We start from the raw sequence: 21,094 nt of genomic DNA on the forward strand, positions 1-21,094 counted from the left end.
TTTATGGTTGGGGGTCATCACAACATGAGGAACTATATGAAAGGGTCACAGCATTAGGAAGATTGAGAACACTGTCCTATGGTCTTCAGGTTGCTAAGACCTGCCCTGACTAACTTATTTAAATATGCAAACTAGTCAGTGTTCGTACCCCTCACTGCCCATACTCCATCCTCCCTTTCTGGACTTGATCAACTTTAAAACATTTGCTTCGATATAATGTAAAATAACTATATTTGATTATCATGGCTTCCTCCACTGGAAGGTAAACTCAGAAGGGCAGGCATTTGGGCTGGATGTGTTCACTGTGATATTCTCCATGCCTAAAACGGTGCCTGGAACATGATCAACATTCAGTAACTATCGAATGAAAGGACAACCTAATCGTTCCCATGGTCCAGGATAGTCCTCGTGTCCCAAGGGCACCACTAGGCTTGTTCAGCGAAATGATTCAAACGTGCATTGTCGTTGGGCTGGGCGTTGGTTCCCCACGGAGGTTGTCTACAGGAGATTGTGCTGGTGAGAAGACACGAGTCTGGCCGTGTTGAAATTTTTTGTACTGCAGGACCCAAAGACCCAGCCTGGGAATTGATTCCTTGTCCATCTCAGTCCGGGCTTCAGATTCATGGGGCTTTGATGGTAGGAGCTTCTCTGGTGACGGCCCTCGGCCACCCTATGGAGGGCAGCCTTTCTCGTGATTCCAGGACCTCGGTTGGCATCTTTTGTATCTTTGGAGCACAGGCAGCAGCTCCCTGGTACACCCGGAACTGACCATGGAGACGACAGCCATTCAGCAACGGCTCTGAAGGCCGATGTGCTGTCATTTGTCGTGTTGCCACTGCTCGGATTTGAAACCCACAGGCTGCTGTGCACAGGCCTGCAGCAAAACCAGGCCAGCACCTGGGCTCCCGGACACAGTGCTGTCCTCTCCTCCTGCAGGTGACGCCCACATCTTCCTGGACCGGAACTGTGTTCTCTCTGTGTGAGCAACAATGCTGGGGCCTGGGGCTTGCGTTTCAGCACTGCTCTCGCTTGTGCGCCGCACACGCTTGGTGAATCACAAAGGTCTCCTGTTCTCCGGCTCCACAGTTGTACTGTACTTACTGCTGCCAGAGCTGAGTGGTGCCAGGCTCCTTGGGGGGGAGTACAAGCTGGGGACAGACCTTGTCCTCATGGACCCTTGTGGGATCTCCTTCCAGTTGCTTCACCTTGTATCCTGACATAGATTGCATGGTGATGAAGAACACAATCTATGAAGTCAGCTGATGCGGGTTCAAAGCCCAGCTCGGCAGCCACTCTCTGGCTCTGTGTCCCACATGTAAATGCCTGTCATCTTCAGGCTCCTTGTTTGTACCATGCAACCAAGAAAACAAACACTGCGATTGAGTAATTTGGGAATCATGGTGGCCCAATACAGTACTCCACAGGGTCAAAGTGCTCCACAGGGCTTTCATGGCTCTAATCTTTACAGAAGCAGATAGCTAAGTCTGTCTTTTCCGGGTTAGTAGTCAAGGGTAAACTGTTGGTACCACCCAGGGCACCTGTCTGTACCATTCCTTGAGCAAAATAAGCTGCCAGTACATAAGCAGCAGGAAAAAGAAGCGGTTTTAGCCCAGGATCCAGATGAAACCCAGGACCCTTGAGCTTGTTTAGAATCATGAGAAGCTGACAGGACTGGCTGTTTTGCAGAGCACTTACCCACTCATCCAGTAGGGCTCCCTATCCAGGGGTGAGTAGTTATTACATGCCAACACAAAAGGGCTACCCTTGTAAACAAGAGACAAGCCACAGGGATAGATGAGCATTGCGGAGGCTTCAAAGAGAGGGAGAGAAAGGCTTTAGGAAGTCGCCTAGACCACCATCCAGCAACAGACTGGTCAGGTCCACTCTCTTTTAACAGTCTCCTTTGCACGTTCCTTCTAGAGTACACTTCTTACAGCCATTAAAGTTCAGCAACAAGATGACACAACCGAGATGGATTTGGTCACTATGGTGGGCCCAAGGTTCACAAAGGATCGCTGTTCTCCCAGTGCCTTGGACAAATTGTTTCCATGTGTCTGAAAAGCTGGCACAGTACGGAAGCTCCATCCTCTTTCTTACATTTAAAAAAATGATGGGGGATAGGTTGGTTAGCGGTGCTACTGCCCTGTTAGTTATATTCAGTCCATTTTTCTTTTTCAAATAGGAAATACATGTTATCATTCAACCTGTTCCTAGCCTCCAAAGGTAAGCTACTGTATTACTTATGTTTTTGCACCTACTTCTAGAAATAATCTATGCATATATAAGTAGACATATTTCTTGGATATTCTACTCACAGGGCAGCATTAACAAATGTTCCCCCCTTTTTTTTCCATTTAATTTTTCTTGGGAAATTCTTTATTGGTATATGAAAGGAATGGCCATCACTTTTTTTTTATTACCGAAGCCCACTTCCATCAAGTGAATTTTGACTCAGAGTGCCCCTGTGAGACAGTGTATCTTTATGGGAACAGACAGCCTTACCTATCTCCCCGGGAGCGGCCAGTGGGTTTGAACTGACAATAGTGCAGTTAGCAGCCCGATGCCTAACCCACAGTGCTACCAAGCCTCCTTACAAAGAACAGAGACACATGGAGGCCTCATATGGTCGTGGCCTTGTACTGAACATGGAGTTGGCACCTACCCTACACAAGTTAACTAACAAGGGAGTTCACAAACCGGCGTGAAATGATCAAAACTGCAGACACAGACCACCGAGAAATAAAGAAGCACCTTCTCTTTGAAGCTGAACCTGATTTGCACAATCGTACAAAGTACTACAATTAAAAAACATAAAAAAGACAGCCACCCAAGAGAATAATTTTGAATCAAAAACAAAAATTTGGTCTTTTCCAAAGCTGTTAAGCTGAACAATAATGCAACAAACAAGGGGCTAACCAAACTCACTGCCATCGAGCTGATTGCAATTCACTGTGACCCTGTGTCTCCACTATTGCTTATTTGAATTCATTTAGGCACAGTTGCTTCAAGAGCCACAAGCACTGACTTGAACTTCCTAGACTGAATGTGTTGGTCATCTGTGATAGTTAGGGTTTTGTGTCAACTTGGCATGGCCAGAATTCTCAGTGGTTTCCAGTTAACACCTAGTATTCCCCCATGGCCTAGTAACCCAATATAATCACAGACTATATATCAGTTGCCAGCCTCCATAATGATAACATAGGGGAGAATTTCGACAACACCCTTACTCAAGTTACAGCCCTGATGTAAATTCCCTTGGTGGTGTGGCTTGCTTCCAATATAAGTGGACCAAGTAGGAAACGTGTTGGTTTTTTGCTAGGTCTGGATCCTGCATCTAACTCGATCTCCAGGTTTTTGGACTTCAGACAACGGCCTGTCGTTGCCTGCTGTCCCTAGAAGTCATTGTTGGCCTGCCATATGGTCTGGCGACCTTGGATTCATTGCATCTGCAGGCACATGTCTGACTTGCTAACCTTGGATTCGTTCTCCTCTGCAGTCAAAGCCTGTGGTCTTCCTACCATCAGCCCTCACAGCTATGTAGATCATAAGCCTACAGGGTAACATATGACTCCTGGACTTGGGAACCTGTCTAAACTTGGATTTGCCCTCTTCAACAACCGTGTGAGCCATTTTCTCAATGGAAGTATTTCTGTGTGTATGTATGTACATATGCACACACACACAAACTTCACTGGCTTTGCTTCTCTTGAGAACACAGCATATGACACCATCATTTTAATTGTCTGTGTAGTGTGAGGTTGCGGATAAGATAGCGAATACCAGGCATACTGCCCTCGTGTCTTGGGTCTCCAGTATTATTATTATTATTTTAAATCATTTTATTGGGGGCTCATACAACTTTTATCACAATTCATACATATACACATTGTGTCAAGCACATTTGTACATTTGTTGCCATTGTCATTCTCAAAACATTTGCTTTCTACTTGCGCCCTTGTTATCAGCTCATTTTTCCCCTACCTACCCCCCATGAACCCTTGATAATTTATAAATTATTATTGTTTTGTCATGTCTTACACTGTCCTGTCTCCCTTCACCCACTTTTCTGTTGTCCATCCCTCAGGGAGGGGGTTATATGTAGATCTTTGTAATCAGTTCCCACTTTCTACCCCACCTTGCCTCCACCCTCCCAGTATCGCCACTCTCACCACTAGTCCTGAAGTGTTCATCTGTCCTGGATTCCCTGTTTACAGTTCCTATCTGTACCAGTGTACATCCTCTGGCCTAGCCGGATTTGTAAGGTAGAATTGGGATCATGATAGTGGGGCAGAAGAAGCATTTAAGAACTAGAGGAAAGTTGTATGTTTTATCGTTGCTTCCCTGCACCCTGACTGGCTCATCTCCTCCCTGCGACCCTTCTGTATGGGGATGTCCAGTTGACCAGATGGGTTTGGGTCCCCACTCTGAACGCCCCCTCATTCACATTGATATGATTTTTTGTTCTCTGATGACTGATACCTGATGAAATTGACACCTCATGATGAAAAACCACAGTCAGACTGTGCTCCCATGTTCATCGCAGCGCTGTTCATAATAGCAAGGGGTTGGAAACAACCCAAATTTCCATCAACAGACGAATGGACTAAAAAAGCAGTGATGAACGTATGAAGCACATCGCCGCATGGAAAGAACTGGAGGAAATTATGCTAAGTGAAGTAAGCCAAGCACAAAAGAGCAAGCACAACATGAGTTCGCTGAAAGTAAACACCAGAAAGATGTTGATATGTGTTTCACTGATTACACAAAGGCATTTGACTACACGGTCCATACCACACTATTGGGAATATTGTGAAGAATGGGGTTCCAGAATACTTCATTGTGCTCAGAACAAGAACCTACTGCATGGCTTTAAGATGAAAAAAGGTTTAAAATTGGGAAAGATGTACTTTCACTAAACTCACTCAATCTTTATGCTGACCAAATAATCTAAGAAACGGGACTAGACGAAGGCAAACATGGCATCAGGAATGAAGGGAGACTTAAGAAGCACAATGGTGATGACATAGCTGTGTGTCGAAAGCGAGGAGGGTTTGAGGCACTTGCTGATGAAGACTATTTGCTACAGCCTTCAGTATATATTGCAACTCAATGTAAAGAAGAAAGAAAAAGAAAGTTACCACTGTACCAATGGACAACATTACGATAAAAGGGGAAATGACTGAAATTGCCATGGGTTTAATTTACTCGGAGCTATAATCAATGCTCCCAGAAGCAGCAATCAAGAAATCCAACATGTTGCACTGGGTAAATCTGTTGCAAAAGACCTTAGTAAGTATTAAGTAGCAAGCAGGTCACTCTGAGGATAAAAGAGCACTTGATCCAAGCCATGGTATTTCAGTGTCTCATGTGCACGTGAAAGCGGGACAATGAACAAGGAAGGCCGGAGAAGAGTCGATACAGTCAAGTTGGGGTGTTGGTGAGGCACACTGAAAGTGTCATGGACTCCAGAAAAATAACTGCCTTGGGGGGTAGCATCAAATACGCCTTTGAAGCAAGGATGGTGAATGGTGTATCAGGCCCTCCTTCCAAAAACTCTAAACGCACTGCCATCAAGTCAATGCTGACTCCTAGTGACCCCCCACGGGTCTCCATGACTCTGTCTACAGAAGTAGAAAGCTCAGTCAGTCTTTCTCCCTCAAAGCTGCTCATGATCTCGAGCTGCCAACCATGGGGATGGTAGCCCAACACTCAACCACTACGCTAGTCCTCCAACAACATTCTTGCTTTCTTTCACATACCTCTCATAAGCCTTGAGTGTATTATCAGAAGGGACCAGTCCCTGGCAAAGGACATCGTACTTGGGACAGGCTCAGCCAGAGGAAGCTCCTCAACGAGATGGATTGACACAGTGGCTGCAATAATGGGCTCAAACATGACACGTGTGTAGATAGTATGAGCCAGGGCAATGTATCACTTTGTCAGACTGAGGGTCACTCTTGGTCAGAACTGATTTGATGGCATCTAACAACACAGCATGCCAGTGGCTCGACTGCTGGTTGTAAATAGTTTTGAGAATAAGGTAGGTTCAGTGTAGGGTGTGTCTTGAGCTTATTGATTTAATAAGTAGAGATGGATAAGAGGGGTGCCAAGCTACGCGGCGATCTCCAAGAATCAAGAGCAGAAGCCAAGAGAAGGGGCTCTTCCCTGAGTGGACATAGAACACAAGCCTTCCCCTACGGTTGGGAGGTCTGAATTTGGACTTCTAGCATCCTAAACTGAGAACAGTGGGATGCAAGAATGCAGTATGAAGGTTGGAGGAAGGCATCCTGCAACATGCAGGTGACACTCCTGGCTTGCTGAAGGTGAGGACTTGCCGGGATTGCAGCCTTCAATATGGATTGCAATGTAATGTAAAGAAAACCCAAATTTCCATAACGGGACCAATAGTTACTATCATGATAAATGGAGGAAGGATTTAAGTTGTGAAGGATTTCATCCTGCTTGGATCCATGATCAATGCCCACAGAAGCACTGCTTTGGGTAAATCTGTTGCACGAGACCTCTTTAAAGAATTGGGGGGAAAGGATGTTACTTGAGGACTAAGGTGGGTCTGACCCAAGGCATGGTATTTTCAATTGCCTTATATGCAAGCGATTGTTGGACGTTGAATAAGGAAGACGGGAAGATTGATGTGTTTGAATGATGATGCTGGTGATGAATACTGAAGGTACCGTGGACTGTGAAAAGAACAAACAAATATGCCTTTGAAGACGTATAGGCAGAATGCTCCTTAGAGGCAAGGATGGCAAGACGTCTTTTCGGGTGCTTTGGACATGTCAGGAGAGACCAGACCGTGGAGAAGGACATCGTGCTTGGCAAAGCAGAGGGGCCGTGCAAAAGAGGAAGGCCTTCGATAAGACGGGTTGCACAGTGGCTGCAATGATGGGCTCCAACCTAAGAACGACGGCGAGGATGGCGCACAGCAGGCGGGGTCCGATGCCCTGTACATGGGGTTGCTGTAAGCTGGAACTGACAGGACAGCAGCTAACAACAGCCAAGTGAGAGAATAAATTCCGAGTGTCAGAGCCACCCATCTCTGGTCTTTGCTACAGCAGCACCCGACAACTAAGGCTCCGACATCAGCACACACAGGCAGTGAAGCATAATGGCTTTAAGTTAATACAATAGCGTGAATACAATAATTTAAATGGCTTTAAATTAACACAGTGTTTCTTTCAATCCCTTCCAATAAATGCCTTCTTGACTAATGGAAGGGAAAAATAATTATATTCCATTGGAGATGAGAAATAAAGCAACCTTCCTTTATGTTTTAGCAGATAAACCCAGCCGGTCTGCACTAATCATAACATTTTGAAAGAAATAAAACAATATTCAACATTTGCAGTCTGCAAATAAATAACACTGTTCCTCTTATCCTGTTAGGCGAAGACAGCATTGAAAAGAAGAAAACCGTTTCTGCTGGCTGACATGGTATTTGATCGAGGAAATGAGAATGTACACGAAAAATGAATGGCTACAGCTATGGACTTAGAAAAAGACAGTGTGAAAGCAGACGTAAAACTTTACACACCTGACGGACGACAAGGTTCTTCAGATCCTTCCTTCGGAGAACACCAGCAAAATTGAGGAACCTGGCAAAGCGGCATGCCAGAACCTGCTGTTCTGTTCCAGACAAATGCAAGACTCCTGTCTCAGTGAGGTCCAGTGAAATTCCAACGACTGCTTCGGCCAGGACAATGTGCACTGACTCCACGCTTTGTTTTCAAGTGTGTTTCCTCATTCCGGGTTCAACCCACACCTTCAGAAGCAACAGCCTGGAAGGGTAATGGGGCTACTGTGCGTGGCTTGAGGAACCGGTCTCCCTGCATTGCAGTTAAGAGCATATACACCCCGCCACTGCTAATTAAAACAGCACAGCCAGGATCCAATCGGGCCGCCCTCATGTTGCAAACACATCCGATAGCAGAAGTACAAATTAATGAAAGAAACACAAGCAATAGCATGAAGGGCATGATCGTTTATTTTTATTAAAAAACTGTACCTCGCTGGTCACCACGACCAGCATACACACGATGATGGCTTTTCTCTTGGGTATTAACATTGCAGTACTTTTTTTTTATATATCGAAATGTTTCAATCGGACCGAGAACGTTAGAGAAATGAAGATCTGAGAAGGAAATGAGAGCGAGTCGTTCTGGTGTTCGGCCCCACGGAGTTCAGTGAGACCCTCTATGAACCAGAGGCATGCTGATGTCACGTGGTTATCAAGAACAAAAGTATGCTTCTCTGGAGGCAGCATGAACTTGCACTTGCTTGTACTTCAGTCTTGGGTTTTGATCACTTAGGCTATGCCCACCCCCGCTCCTGCACAGCCACACAGACCTCAGCTATGTCCCTGCAGCCACTGCACAAATTTAGCGATGTTACTCAAGGGGGGTGGGGGTGGGGGGGAATCAAACCACTGTCAAAACAAAGAGGCGAATAAAAGGGATTTCCAATTCATTCGAAAAGCAGCTTACCTATGTGACCAACATGGACTCAAAGTTTAAAGCAAGCACTGTCCGCCCCAAACGTCCACGGTAAAATGAACAAGTATCCGTAAACATGGGGCTCGCACTGCCAGAACTCTATTTTGTTATCGGGAAAATAACAGTTACTTTTTCGGAGGGCGAGGCATTTGGTGATAGCACCACATCTCTCTGGTGAAGACAGAGCCGCATATTAAAACTGGCTCCAAGTAACTGGAAGTCTAGAAATCGAGCCAAGTTATTAAAATTAGCTAATCTGAGCTGAAAAAATGTAACCCATCTGAAGTTACTTTTCTGAGATTAAATGTGCTGTTTCGTACTTATTTCAAGAACCTGTTCTTTTTCTGACAATTTGCAAATTGACCCTTTTCTTTAATCAATCTGGCTCACCAATAGCTCAAACTGACCTCTTTACTGATTACGTAACGTTTCCGTAAGTAACAAGTGATTATGGAGGCCGCATAAGCCTGACTTCCTAAAACGGTGGCTACTCTAACCTTTCAGTGGGCTTCTAAAGCTGTAAGCTCAAAAATCACATGACTTAGCCCACCATGGATGAAAACAGGGAGATTTAGGAATTGCAAGTATGAATCTATTTGTGCTTTTTAAAGTAAGCTGCTTTTAAATCTTTTTGGTATTTATTAGCTATTTGTATTTCCCTTATAATGAAAAAAGAATATAGTTTCAATCATTTTTAAGATCAAATGTCCTGGGAGTTCATCAATAACTTTTCTCTTTTAAAAATGCAGCAGAAGTCAATCATTCCCCCCCCCTTTTCCTTCAGTATCTGGAATCGTAGAAATTATTTCTGGTCCCTCCTTAGCTCAACCAACACTACTTTTCTTCATGGATAACACTGAATTTTACAGACATCCCTGAAAGGTTTTGATTAAGTAAACAAGTGAATCACAGTGGAGTCTCTATCAGTTAACAGTGTCGAACGATTGGGAAAACACAAAAGTCAACACACTGAAGAGTCAACGAAGAGCTTAGAGCTAAACAAACAGACAAACAAGAAAACACTACAAACTGAAACCAAATGCTGTCGTCGCTGATTCTGTCCTGTGTCCCCTGACCGCTCAGCCTCCTCTTCTCCATTTCATACAACACGCTTACTTCAAGCTTCATGCCAACCCTGCAGGGCGCTTGAGTGACGAGGCTCTTGCTACTGTAGCATCTCAGGGACTAGAGTGGCACCTTTTTCTTCCCTCAAAGACAAAACTTTGTATCTAAAGATGAGCATCCCGTCCCTCCTCTGCTCTCGCCAGGCCAGAATTCTTTTGAGAGAGAACACTTGCAGGACAAATGGATGCCAGCTGGTCCTCTCGGCTCCACGCCCCCTCCAGCTCCACCCCCCACCCCCCACACCCGGCCAACATGAGGTTGCCCTCCGTTTACCATGACCTACACTGGCCATGCACTCGTTCAACCATAAAAGTGTGGCTTACCTTAAAAAGAAAAGAGTAATTAAAAGGGAAAAAAAGAGGGAAAAGAAGAACGAAAAACCAAGAGTCTAAAGGCACCAAGTCGCATAGCTGCTCTAGTTGGAGTGTGTAAACAGAGATTAGGTTGAATTTAGGTAACCCCAATTGATGAGAGCAAAAAGGCATCTGCAGCCGGCGCTTTTCCAGCCAGCTTTTGTGAGACCCTTCGTGGGTTTTGAGGTCTACAAGTAAGCACTAAAATACCCATAGTTCAAAAAGCAATAAGGCAAACAGTATAATCATTATTCCAAAAGTTACAATGGTAGTGTAGGCATACATAGTATAATTTAGTTACAATGTGTGGTACTGTTTCTATTACATAGCCTATTAACTGTTTCTTTCCTACATCATTATATATTCAGCTGGGCTTCAGTTGAACACAAAACCTATCCTTGTACCACCACTGATAGTTGGCAATAGCTCTTTGACAACAGTTTCTATTCTGCTGTCGAAATTATCCTCGAACTGAAAGAAGTCCACAATCCAATGTTCAGTCATTATACGCTATCATATTTGTGAAGAGCTTCTTCCAACTTCTGGGTCACCTTTTGGAAAAATATTATCTGTTGTTGTAAGAAATGCTGCATCTGTGATTTAAAGTCTCTTACTCGAATTTGATGGAAGTGGTGAATTTCCGCCAAAGTGGCGAAAGAGATGGTGTTACAGCGATCCTGAATGCCATCTGCCTTTTGGACCTCCATCTTGCCCTCCTCCACATGCCGCCGACTCTCCTTGACTTTGGTAAGAGCTCCTGCAGTTAAAAACAAAGAAGAAATTTTAAAAATGCACAGACATCCCAATGACAGAGCTGCATCTTAAGCACAATTGTGGACACTATAAATACACGCCTAAATGATTTCAGCATCCTTCAGAATTTAAAGTGATATTAGCTTGCTTCTTAAGAGAAGGAACCTGGGAAAGTTCCTGAGAACGCCTTCATTTCTCTCACATCACCTTATCAAAAACAATCACTTACTACTACGTTCCATCTCCTCTCAGTAGAGGCACTCTGCACAGCAGAACTCGCCCTAAAAAGACACACCAAGAAAATGACCTTGTCACGTTCTTAAAAGGTTTGCCCCATTATATTTAGGTATGCTGGGGGAGTTTCAGAAGGCTCATGGAAAAATTCCGTTATTTCTTCATCCAATTTTTCCAAGATGTTTTTGAAGACCCATGGCAGTTATATAACCTCCTGTCAACCTGGGAAAAGGTCAATCAGGTCGCAGCTTGATGACCGCATCTGGAAGTGCAATCCAGCTATACAGCTTACTGGAGGCCAAACCAAGTCTCTCTGCCTTCCCTTTCCTGCTGTGGAGACACTCAGAGAGCTGAGGGAGACAAGTAGAAACCCGCGGTGAGCCACGTCAGCGTTGAGATGCTTCCACTGCCACTGGATCCACAAGACCTTTTACCCACTGACCCGTGATCTTCCTGCATTCAGCATCATTGCATATGCTGTGTGAGTCTGAAGAGGAATTTATGGACTAGTATCGGACGTACGATATGGGCTAATATCGGACTTATGGAGTTGATCTGCACTGGGCTGGGAGGTTTTCTCAATATACAATTCTTGTTCTTTCCTATACCTATATGAGTCTCCCTGGATTTGTTTCTTTAGTCTACCCCGACGAACACAAGTGCCCTAGTAAAGTTCAATATAATAGTGGCAAACCTTTTAAGAATGTGAAAACTCCCCACAAACCCACTTCCTCATAAAGTCTCACTACGGGATCATTCTGTAAGATTTCCAAAAACATGAGCAATCATGCCATGGTCCTAGAGGGTGCTAGGCAGTGTTACTGGCCTACAACTGGAGGCCACTCTCAGGAGGGCTGGCCAAACCCATGTCTTGTTCATCAAGAGAATGTCTGATTGAAATGCTCCCCATACCGTGCTCAACAACAACGGAGTGAATGATGCATATATACCTGGGGCTGACTCAGCCCAACAGAGAGCCACACACCTTGAGTGTAAGGGTCTTGACAAAAACAGTTACTCTTTATTCAGGGGACAGTAATGGTTTAGTGAGAGCCCTCGAATCTGCTACACGGGAGACCTGGGTTCAATTCTAGGCAAATGCAGCTCCAAGAACAACCACTGCCTGTCAATGGAGGCTTATACGTATGTAGCTATGATCAGGAGAATGGGTTTGGGGAGCTTCCAGACAAAGGCAGACTCGGTAGAAGGCCTGGAAAATGGGCCAGTAAAGCCACTATGGACCCAACATAGTCTGATGGAGATGCAACCAATCGTGGGGCTAGTGCAGGGTCAAGCAATGCCTCCTTCTGCTCTGCATCAAGAGTTGTGGGCTGACTTGCTGGCCACTTTCTCTGGGGCTGCAAAGATGGGCGAGTTTTAAGTCGGCCCTAATTGCATATGTCCTGAGTTGAGAACGAAGCCAGAGAAGGCACAGTCCCAAGAAATATCACAGGAGGTGTCTGCAGGGGGGCAGGGAGCAGTAGTCACCCTGTACGTGCCACCGGAAGCCAGAACCACAGGCAGATGAAGACCAAGAGAGGATGTGAATGTTTACAGATGGGAAACACGGATCGTCCTGGATGCTGGGAATGAGTGAGGGCTTCCAGGGCTCCACTCACCTGCACCTAATCAGCATAGGAACTAGATTTCCCGACTCCACCTAGCCGTCATATTACACCACCAGGAAGGATGGGGAAGATGCGCAAGTTGGAGGGGGGGAGGGATCTAGAACACCACCTGGCAGCATAGCAAGACTGAGAGAGAAAAGGTGGCCTGTTTGTGAGGCAGTTAGAGGAGCTGTGAACTTTGTTTCAAAAACCGTTTTGGGGAGATAAACACGCCCAGGAAGATATCCTATGTCCATATTTCTTCACACCTACTATCAAATAATCGAGAATTCACCACTAAAGGTGAACCCGTGCTTTCCGGCACAGCTCACAGACCTAAGAAATTAAAACTCACTCCCACCAAGTGTGATATACAGCTCTCCAAGTGTGCACGTTTGCACGCTCACTGCTGTTTGAGTTCCTGTCGGTGAGATCTCGGGGTTGAAAGGCAGCAGCGCCCTGGCACGGGAGACACATGCACACGTGCAGGCCCCGCAAGTCCACTGCATGGCGAAGACTGACTGGAGCTAACGGAGGTCGAGAAGATCCCTGCCAGTCCTGCCAAGAAGCCCTCGCTCGCAAGTGCAGCACTTCGCTCCCGCTGACTGGCACGACAGTCCTGGTAAAACACCAGCACGAGCCTGCTGGCAGGTCTGGCAGCAGCCCTGGTGGTCCGACGAGTAAGTGTGCGGCTGCTAGCCCACAGGCCGGCTGTGAAGACTCAGGGCCTCAGAGCCCCTCAGAAAAGTCCTCCTGCTCTCCAAGTCCCTGTCAACCGGGCTTGTCGTGGATCAGCGGTAGAGCAGGCAGGAAATCGCAATCTGACTCAACAGCACCCACCACCATCACCACCACCACCTACCACCTTACCTGTGCTTTCCCGGTCTTTCCCACACCCATTTCTGTACATAAGATGTGAACTCGAAACAGATGTAATAAAGATAACTGTGACAAGTATTTCTCTCTCTTGTTTGGGGGGGGGATGGGGTGGGGAAGGGGGGCATAGGCACTGTTGTTGTTTCCTGTCCAGCCAGCCTTGACCCAGGACCACCCTGTGTACACCAGGACCCAACTGCTGTGGGTTCATTGGCTGGCTTTCGGAAGCACGTGGCCAGGCGTGTCTGCTGAGTCTGTCTCCATCGGGAAGCTCAGCGGAAGCCTGCTCAGCATCAGAGCCGCCACCAGGCGTCCACTGGCCAGGAGTGGCGGCGTCCTTGGACCCGACCTCCAGCAACCCCTGCACAACAGAACAAACCATCGCCCCACCCTGCACAGGGTAAAAAGTAAAGCAACCTACTTCAAGCGGATGACTGAGCATACAGAACTACAAAAGGCACATTTAAACACAGGAAACCGAAAACAGGGAGACCCGAGACTAGAGGACAGGGTACACCACCGTGTGGATTTGAGACTGTGACTCTTATTCTGAAGTGCTGAGGAGCAGTCGCCGCCCAGATTCTGGCAGCACCCTTGTTCCAGTCACTGGGGAGTGGATGTCAGTAATTTGCAGCCTGTCACACTCCAGACAACATAAGGACATTACCTTCTAGAAACTGCAGTCTGTCACACAGAGTCACAGATGTGCACACGTGTATGACAACTGTTATAACGGAACGACAGAGTTCTCCATGTATCACGTCATCACGCCTTTTCAAAGCTCTTGGGCACAGCAACACATGTTCAGTCTTTCTGAGGCAGTAAGACCTTCAGGTATTTTAATACCTTTAAAATTTCTGTTTGTTGGCTGTTTCCCAGTATATGTAATAGAGAAGCCAAGGAGAATTTAAGACTAATTTTTCCTACAAGCATGACTTTATTAATAAAGAACAGAAAAATGCTGTCGTTTTTAAAGCCCTACAGAGACCGGACTGTGGAGCCATAATTTTAATTCGGTCGGCAAGCGTTTACTGAGGGCCTAGCATGTGGGGCACCCGTGGTGAGAACCGGTAAACAACATCACGATGCATACACCAGTATGACATAGTCAAACAGGATCCGTGACAGACCTCTGCATGGGGGCGGGCTGGTTGTGGTGCGCCATAGGGTGTCGTGGCGACAATGTACAGAGGGCCTAGGCTGCGCTTAGGATGTGCAGGGGGCAAGAATGTGCAAGCAGGAAGTGGGAGCTGCCCCGCCCCCAAGAGACACTATAGATGTGAGCCACTTGACAAGATACACGTATTCCTATTTTTACAAACAAAAGATACTGTGGAAGCCACTCAACCTCTGTAATTGTGAAGGCTTTGTGTCACTTTGGCTGGACCAGGAACCTCAGTGGTTTGTCAGTTAAGACACAGTAGCATGCCCCCTCCCCCACGCCCCATGATGTAACTTAGCACAATGCAATCACCTCCATAATGGGATACGGATGGATGCAACACCTTTAATCAGATGACAGCCCTAATGCAATCAATGGAAAGGACGCCATCTCGTGGGTGTGGCCTGCATCCAATATAAGCGGATGCTGTGGGAAAAGCTTGCTGGCTTTTTGCTGGGTCTGACACTTCATCTCGTTTGTCCTCTAACCTATGGTTCTTGGACTTGAGCCAACTGCCTGCTGAAACTGCCTATCCTGGGAGTCATTAGCAGCCTGCTATCTTACCTGTCAACCTTGGATTCATTCCCTCTGCAGCCACAAACTTGGCACCTTTCTGTTGTTGTGCTCACTAGTGCCCATGGTTGCAGGAGAAATTCCCAGCCTAACATCTGACCCACAGACTTGGAACTTGCATGCACTTGAACGTACCTGTTTCTACAACTGTGTGAGCCTTCCTCTTGGTATAAATTTACACACACACACACACACACACACACACACACACCTCGGCTGGTTTTGCTTCTCTAACAAATACAACCTAAGATAACCTCTTTGAACCTCCAACTGACCCAGCAAGCCCAGTGAGAGGCCACCAGGGTATAAGAATCCATGACTGACTTCAAACTAAATGCTACAAATACCTAGTGAACAAGGAAGCCAGGTGAGTGTGGGTGAAAATAAGATTCTGAGGGTGGTGGTTGAGGGTCCCTGGGAACAGAAGCTTATTCATGCCTTCTCTCTGACACCTGTGCCATGTCTCTTTTCTTGCCTTGCTTATAAGGTTCTAGGCTTTTATTTAAAAATGTAACTCAGAAGGGTATGTGAGTATATAAAATAAAATATCTGTGTCCTTCCCTACTCTGTCTTTTCCTTGTTAACTTCCTTCAACTCCCTAATTATGCCTGTATAAAGCCCTAAGTTTTCAAAAGATATCTGACTTTCATATCTGTCACATGATCAGGGTGCCACACAAGCACATAAAAGCATAATTAAAAAGCAGCACATATGTGGAAAATCTAAGCACAAACTTCTTTATGGGTGCTTGGGGGAAATCGTCTTTCTTATTTCTTTGTGTGTATGTTTGGTCCATTTAGATCTTACTGAAAGATGATAAAATTACCACTACCACTGAAAACGTTAGTGTGCCATCCCCCTTCTCAATAAATGGTCTTTGCCTCTCTTTGTTCAGATGTAGCAGGGAGGGGGGGAGAGAGAGAGAGAGGACAAACCAGTAAGGCCAAAAGAAATCACCAAGTACCCAGAAGCCAATCCTCCTGGAATTTTAGTTTGGCTCACTTAATCACTCCAAATCAACATGACATATCAGGATTGACATAAAATGAGGGAGAAGCTAAGTCTCGGGGAAAAATATAGAGACAGTGGTTCACAATGAAGGGGCTCTAATTATTTCCTGAGTTGTCAGCATGTGTGATGGGAGGTCGAAAAGTACTGCTGCAAAATAAGAGAAACCCTCATTAAACAAAACTATCTACACCCCCCTTCCCTCCTGGTATTGCCACTTTTAGGACATCTTTAAACATGAACGAGTAGCTGCTTCCGCCAGTGTGCAGCGAGCCGCTCATCCTTACCCGCTGCCGAGCTGGAGCGCAGCAGGACGGCATCCGAAAGCGTTCTCTCGCTGTGTTGTGGGGGTTTTTGGCCCAACCCCATGGGAGTGTAAATAACAGCTACAAACATGGCTCAGGCACCGAGGAACAAAAGGACCACATATTTTTATCGTGGAATCGATACAAAAACAGGCCAACGTTTTCAAAAGCACTGCTTCTTAAGTAGACAATTTAGGAATCTGCTACCTGCCAGCCCCCTGGCCTCATAAACCTCCTCTCACCACCCTGCCTTCCAAACAGACAGGGAAATGAAAGAGCCAGGCCACACCTCGTAGGAGGGTAGCACTGCTGGACCTGTTTCTCAGGCTCAAAGCCAGCTGCCACTCAGTAACCTGGGGGTTGGGTGCAGGGCTCCCCGGGAGAAGAGGCCCTTATGTAAGAGGGTGGCTGTTTGCAAATCCGCCCACCCGTACTTGGAACTCATTCTTAGAGCAAAGCCAGGCGCAATATCCACAGCACCGTCAGGCGGTCCGTCCCTCAGCCTCTGAGGGACCACTTCCACGCTCCCTGCCTTCCCCTCGCCCACACATCGCATGTCAGCTCAAGGGGGCATCTGGAATAACATATGGTGCATTAAAGTTACATATGGTACATGAAAGTTATAGTCCCATTACATGGGGAAAAAATGTAGACAAGTATTAAATTCTGAGGTGAAATCAAGAGTAGACATTATAAAACGGTGTGTGCCCCTTGGGGGAAAAATAACAATAGCCATTAAACTGTTAACGCTTTCCGTTCAGAAGAAAATAGGACTTTCAAGAAGGTAATGCAGCCTAACAGGGTGGCCTCTCGGGATCCCCAAACTCCGTTCTTCCACCGTGGATGAGGGGCTGGAAAAGGCCTGGGTCAGAGCGAGCGACACCCCCCCCCCATAAGGTAACTGGGGCTCCCCTGGGCTGAGGGGCCTCCGGAGAGGAGGTGGGAGAGTGAGACCTCCTCGTAACAAGACCCAGCAGACACGGTCAGCGGGGCACTTGATTTGCAAGTCTTGAATTGCTTTGGACAATATTAGAATTTCTCCACGGGACAGAAAGTTCACTCAAGACCCATGACCTGATTCCCAAAGCGTTTCCTCTCCCTCCAGTTCCACGGGGAGGGCTGGCCTCTCTGGAGTCCGTGCTGCCAGAGCAGAATTGGTTCCCAGGTTTCTTTGCTTGTTTGTTCCCCCCAAGTTGAGAGGGGTTAACGGTCTTAGTGTAACACTCTCTGTTTTCAGGACATGCAACTTTGGGCCCGTCAAGGCCATTTATTCCCACCTGCCTGCCCCCTTTGGGTCTTTTCCATTCTGCGACGGTCGCCTGATCCTAGAGACGGTGTCGAACCCCCTGGGGAATCACCCTAGCACACTCCACCGACGGACTGGGCCCTTCCTTTGCCACGTGTGATGGGTCACAAGGAAAACGGAGCAGGCAGTTCGGCTTCACCGCTCTTGGACCCCTGTGGCACGCTGAGCTGACCCTGTCTGTGCCACAATCCTAACGGGGTTCCTTTTTCCGAGTTACTGCAACTGCCCACGCTCGGAGAAGGCCACTGGCCCGTCTCCACCAGCAACAAACCGCTCTCCACAGAGCTGAAGTACTACATTCACTGCCACCTCTCCCCCAGCGCCTTGCTGCCATCTTGCTGAGCATTCCCAGGCTCAGGCGGGAGGCAGCCCCGGGCAGGAGAGAAGGCCGTCCTTGCTGATCGTGCCTCTGTAGGATAATGTGGGAATGAACGCATTTTATAGGGCATGCTACGTTCGTTTGTAATGCATACGACATGATTTGTAACAAAGCGGCTCTGATCATCTGGCCAGGCTCATGAACACGATGACCAGAAAGGGTTCGAGCTCAAACCCACTCATTTGATAAATTAATTATGATTCAGGAAGCTGGCACCATTTTCCAGAGCATCACATTACTGACACGGCACGTCAGTCAAGGATTCCCGTCAGTGAGAAACTGCTGGGAGACCAGTCTGTGTCTCTGCTTTGAGAAGAGAGCAGGCAAGCTTTGCTGTCGTCTTGTCATACTGAATGAAGAACCGCGGAAAGCTGAGCTCAGCGCCAGCAAATGCAGCTGCACACGCAAAACTCTACGGCCCAAGTTTATGCTGCTTCTGTTTTGCAAGCAGAAGCCATTTTCCTGGCAACTTCTGACTCACTAAGAAGAGGGGAGAGGAAAAGAAAGTCTCATGTACTTGACTGCCGTGGAAATCGTAACCAGGCTGAGTCCTACATCCAACGTAAGAAGTTGTTGTGCCTGCCCCCTCCCCGCCATGCCATTCTGCAAGGCCCCCGTTCTTCTCCGTGGCCCCCACAAGAGTTGCTGGCTCTGCAAAAGGCTCCCAACTCCACCCGGGCCTGCTTCTGCACCTCAACTTTGCCTTTCTTTCCGACACCAAATCTCTTATTCTCAGTGTGTGTGTGTGTGTGTGTCCCTCCCAAGACCAAATTTACAAAAGGCCCAGTCACTAAGCAACAGGGATCCAAAGGCTACATTTGGATCCTTACAGAGAAAGAGAGGGGAAGAAAGAGACCGGGCTTATTTAATTTTGAAATCATGAGGATGCCAAAACCGTTCTCTATTTTCCTGGGTCCCTTCCCCAACAAAATGGAAGCCTTGGCATGAGGGACAGACCGAGTCGAGCTGATGGGCGGAGTAGAAGCTGCTCCAGATTGGGGCTGGCCTATTTTCCTGCATTCCCATCTACATGTAAAATGTTGACAGAGAATGCTAATTTGGTCAATGTGGCCTATTTCCTTCTTATCCTCCCATAGCTGGCATCCACACCTCCCCTTCCCTGCTGCTCCCTCTTAACCTCCTCCCTGCGGCTGCCTTTCCCTCCCTCCCAGGCGGCTCCATCAACTCTGGTTACCCTCTCCCTCTGGGCTCCAATGTCTACTTCTTCAGTATTCCTAAAACTTCTCAGAAACAGCCAATAGCTACCTGCTCAGAGAGAGGAAGGATGCCCCCGCCTGCAAACGGAATAGCCCCTCCCACATGAGCACCTGCTCTGTGCGGCACACCTCTCATGTTCTCCTCTTTAAACCAAAGAGGCAAGGGCTCATCACTCCCCATTTTCAGTGGCAGAAGCTGAAGCTTAGAAGAGTTTAATTTCTTTAGCAAAGGTGTACAGCAGATGTGACCCCAGGTCTACCCAGTTGCCAAGCTGGTTCATTCCCTGACCCTGGACTGCATGGGGATGGGCTCCAGCTCAGAGCACCCAATAGGCCTGCACACCAAGTGCCTCTGCAAGTCTACACGGGCTCGGGGGTAATCAACACAAAAACGGCCTCCAGAGCCTTGAAATTCTATTATAGGATGAAGTTACACTAACAGTAAGAGAGCCCCAGGTCTGGACCCCAGTGCAGTCATGTCTGCTGAATGGAAAGGTTCATCTTGAACTCAGGTTAGTGAGAGCTGTTTGAGAAGGGTAAGGTCCCTAATGTCAAGAGCTATCAAAAGGCAACAATCACGTAAAACTCACTTGCAATTCATGAGTGTAATGCACAACAGAGCGAACCTTTAAGCCAGTTTTTTAAATGAGGGAGGAAGGCAGAAGAAAGAGAAAAAATTGCAAAAAGGAAAGAAAAGAAAAATCCGGGTAGTTCGATGATAGGGGATTAAAAATACTTTTTTTTTAGCCAATTGTTTCAAGAATTCAGGAAATCCAATTATTTAAAGAATTTAAAGAAAAGCCAATTATTTAAAGAGCTTAGTTTGGTTGTAAGATGCAAATATTGAAACCGGTGCTAGGTAAAAAAATCCTTGATAAAATCTAATTCGCTTGTATAGAGAGTAATCTCCAAATGTAGCTAGTATAGATAGCTTGTATAGCTAGTAACCTCCAAATGTATATTGGCAGAGGGCATTTCATCTGAATGAAAACATGTACTTGAATGTACAACATCTGCAAGCTTTTATTCACTATGTATATACATTCATCAGTTCACCTTGTTGCAAAAATAAAAGGAAGAAAACTACATGATTATATTCCATGTGATTTATTTGGTAAAGTATCCTGTTCACTACTGGAATATATATATATATACATAGAAAATATACAAGAGGGTATCCCCCCAAAAAACAAATTTTTTTCAAAGCTATGTATTTAAATTTTTTTTTTACAAACAGCCTTATCACCTCCAATATACTCTCCATTACACTTACTACATTTGTCAAATCTGCGATTGCATTCTTGGAAACATTTTTCAAACATCTATTTGGGTGGCTGACAGCACCCTCCTCGTTTTTTCCCTTCACCTCTTCTACATCGTCAAATCGCCATGCTTTCATGCCCCTCTCATTTGAGGGGGGAAAAAAGAAGCCACACAGAGCAAGGTCAAGTGACTAAGGTGTGTGGGGCAAGCGAGGCAGACTTTTTTTTGTCAAAAACTGGCACACTAAGATGGCTGCATGAGCCAGTGCATTCTTGTAGTGGCAAAACCAGTCCCCCATCTGGCAAAAATCAGGTCTTTTTTGGGCGCACACTGTTATGCAATCTTTTCAGAACCTCTAAAAAGACTCCAAAGAACAAAAACCATCATTGTGTGACCACCTTCCCCACATAAACGCTGAAGACG

At 46.4% G+C, this 21,094-nt stretch overlaps 1 protein-coding gene across 1 annotated transcript in view; it reads right to left on the bottom strand.

Annotated features, from left to right (window-relative positions):
• Positions 1–10,204: 10,204 nt before the first annotated feature.
• Positions 10,205–21,094, bottom strand: part of SNX18 (sorting nexin 18) — a 28,858-nt gene continuing 17,968 nt past the window's right edge. The window contains exon 2 of the mRNA XM_004703619.2: positions 10,205–10,745. Within this exon, the coding sequence (XP_004703676.1) occupies positions 10,492–10,745 (254 nt within the window). The 3' untranslated portion in view covers positions 10,205–10,491. The remainder of the gene's footprint in view (positions 10,746–21,094) is intronic.

This window comes from Echinops telfairi, unplaced genomic scaffold, assembly GCF_000313985.2.
Source record: "Echinops telfairi isolate 266 unplaced genomic scaffold, ASM31398v2 ScPeMD7_7469;HRSCAF=8507_1, whole genome shotgun sequence".
Taxonomy (NCBI): Eukaryota; Metazoa; Chordata; class Mammalia; order Afrosoricida; family Tenrecidae; genus Echinops; species Echinops telfairi.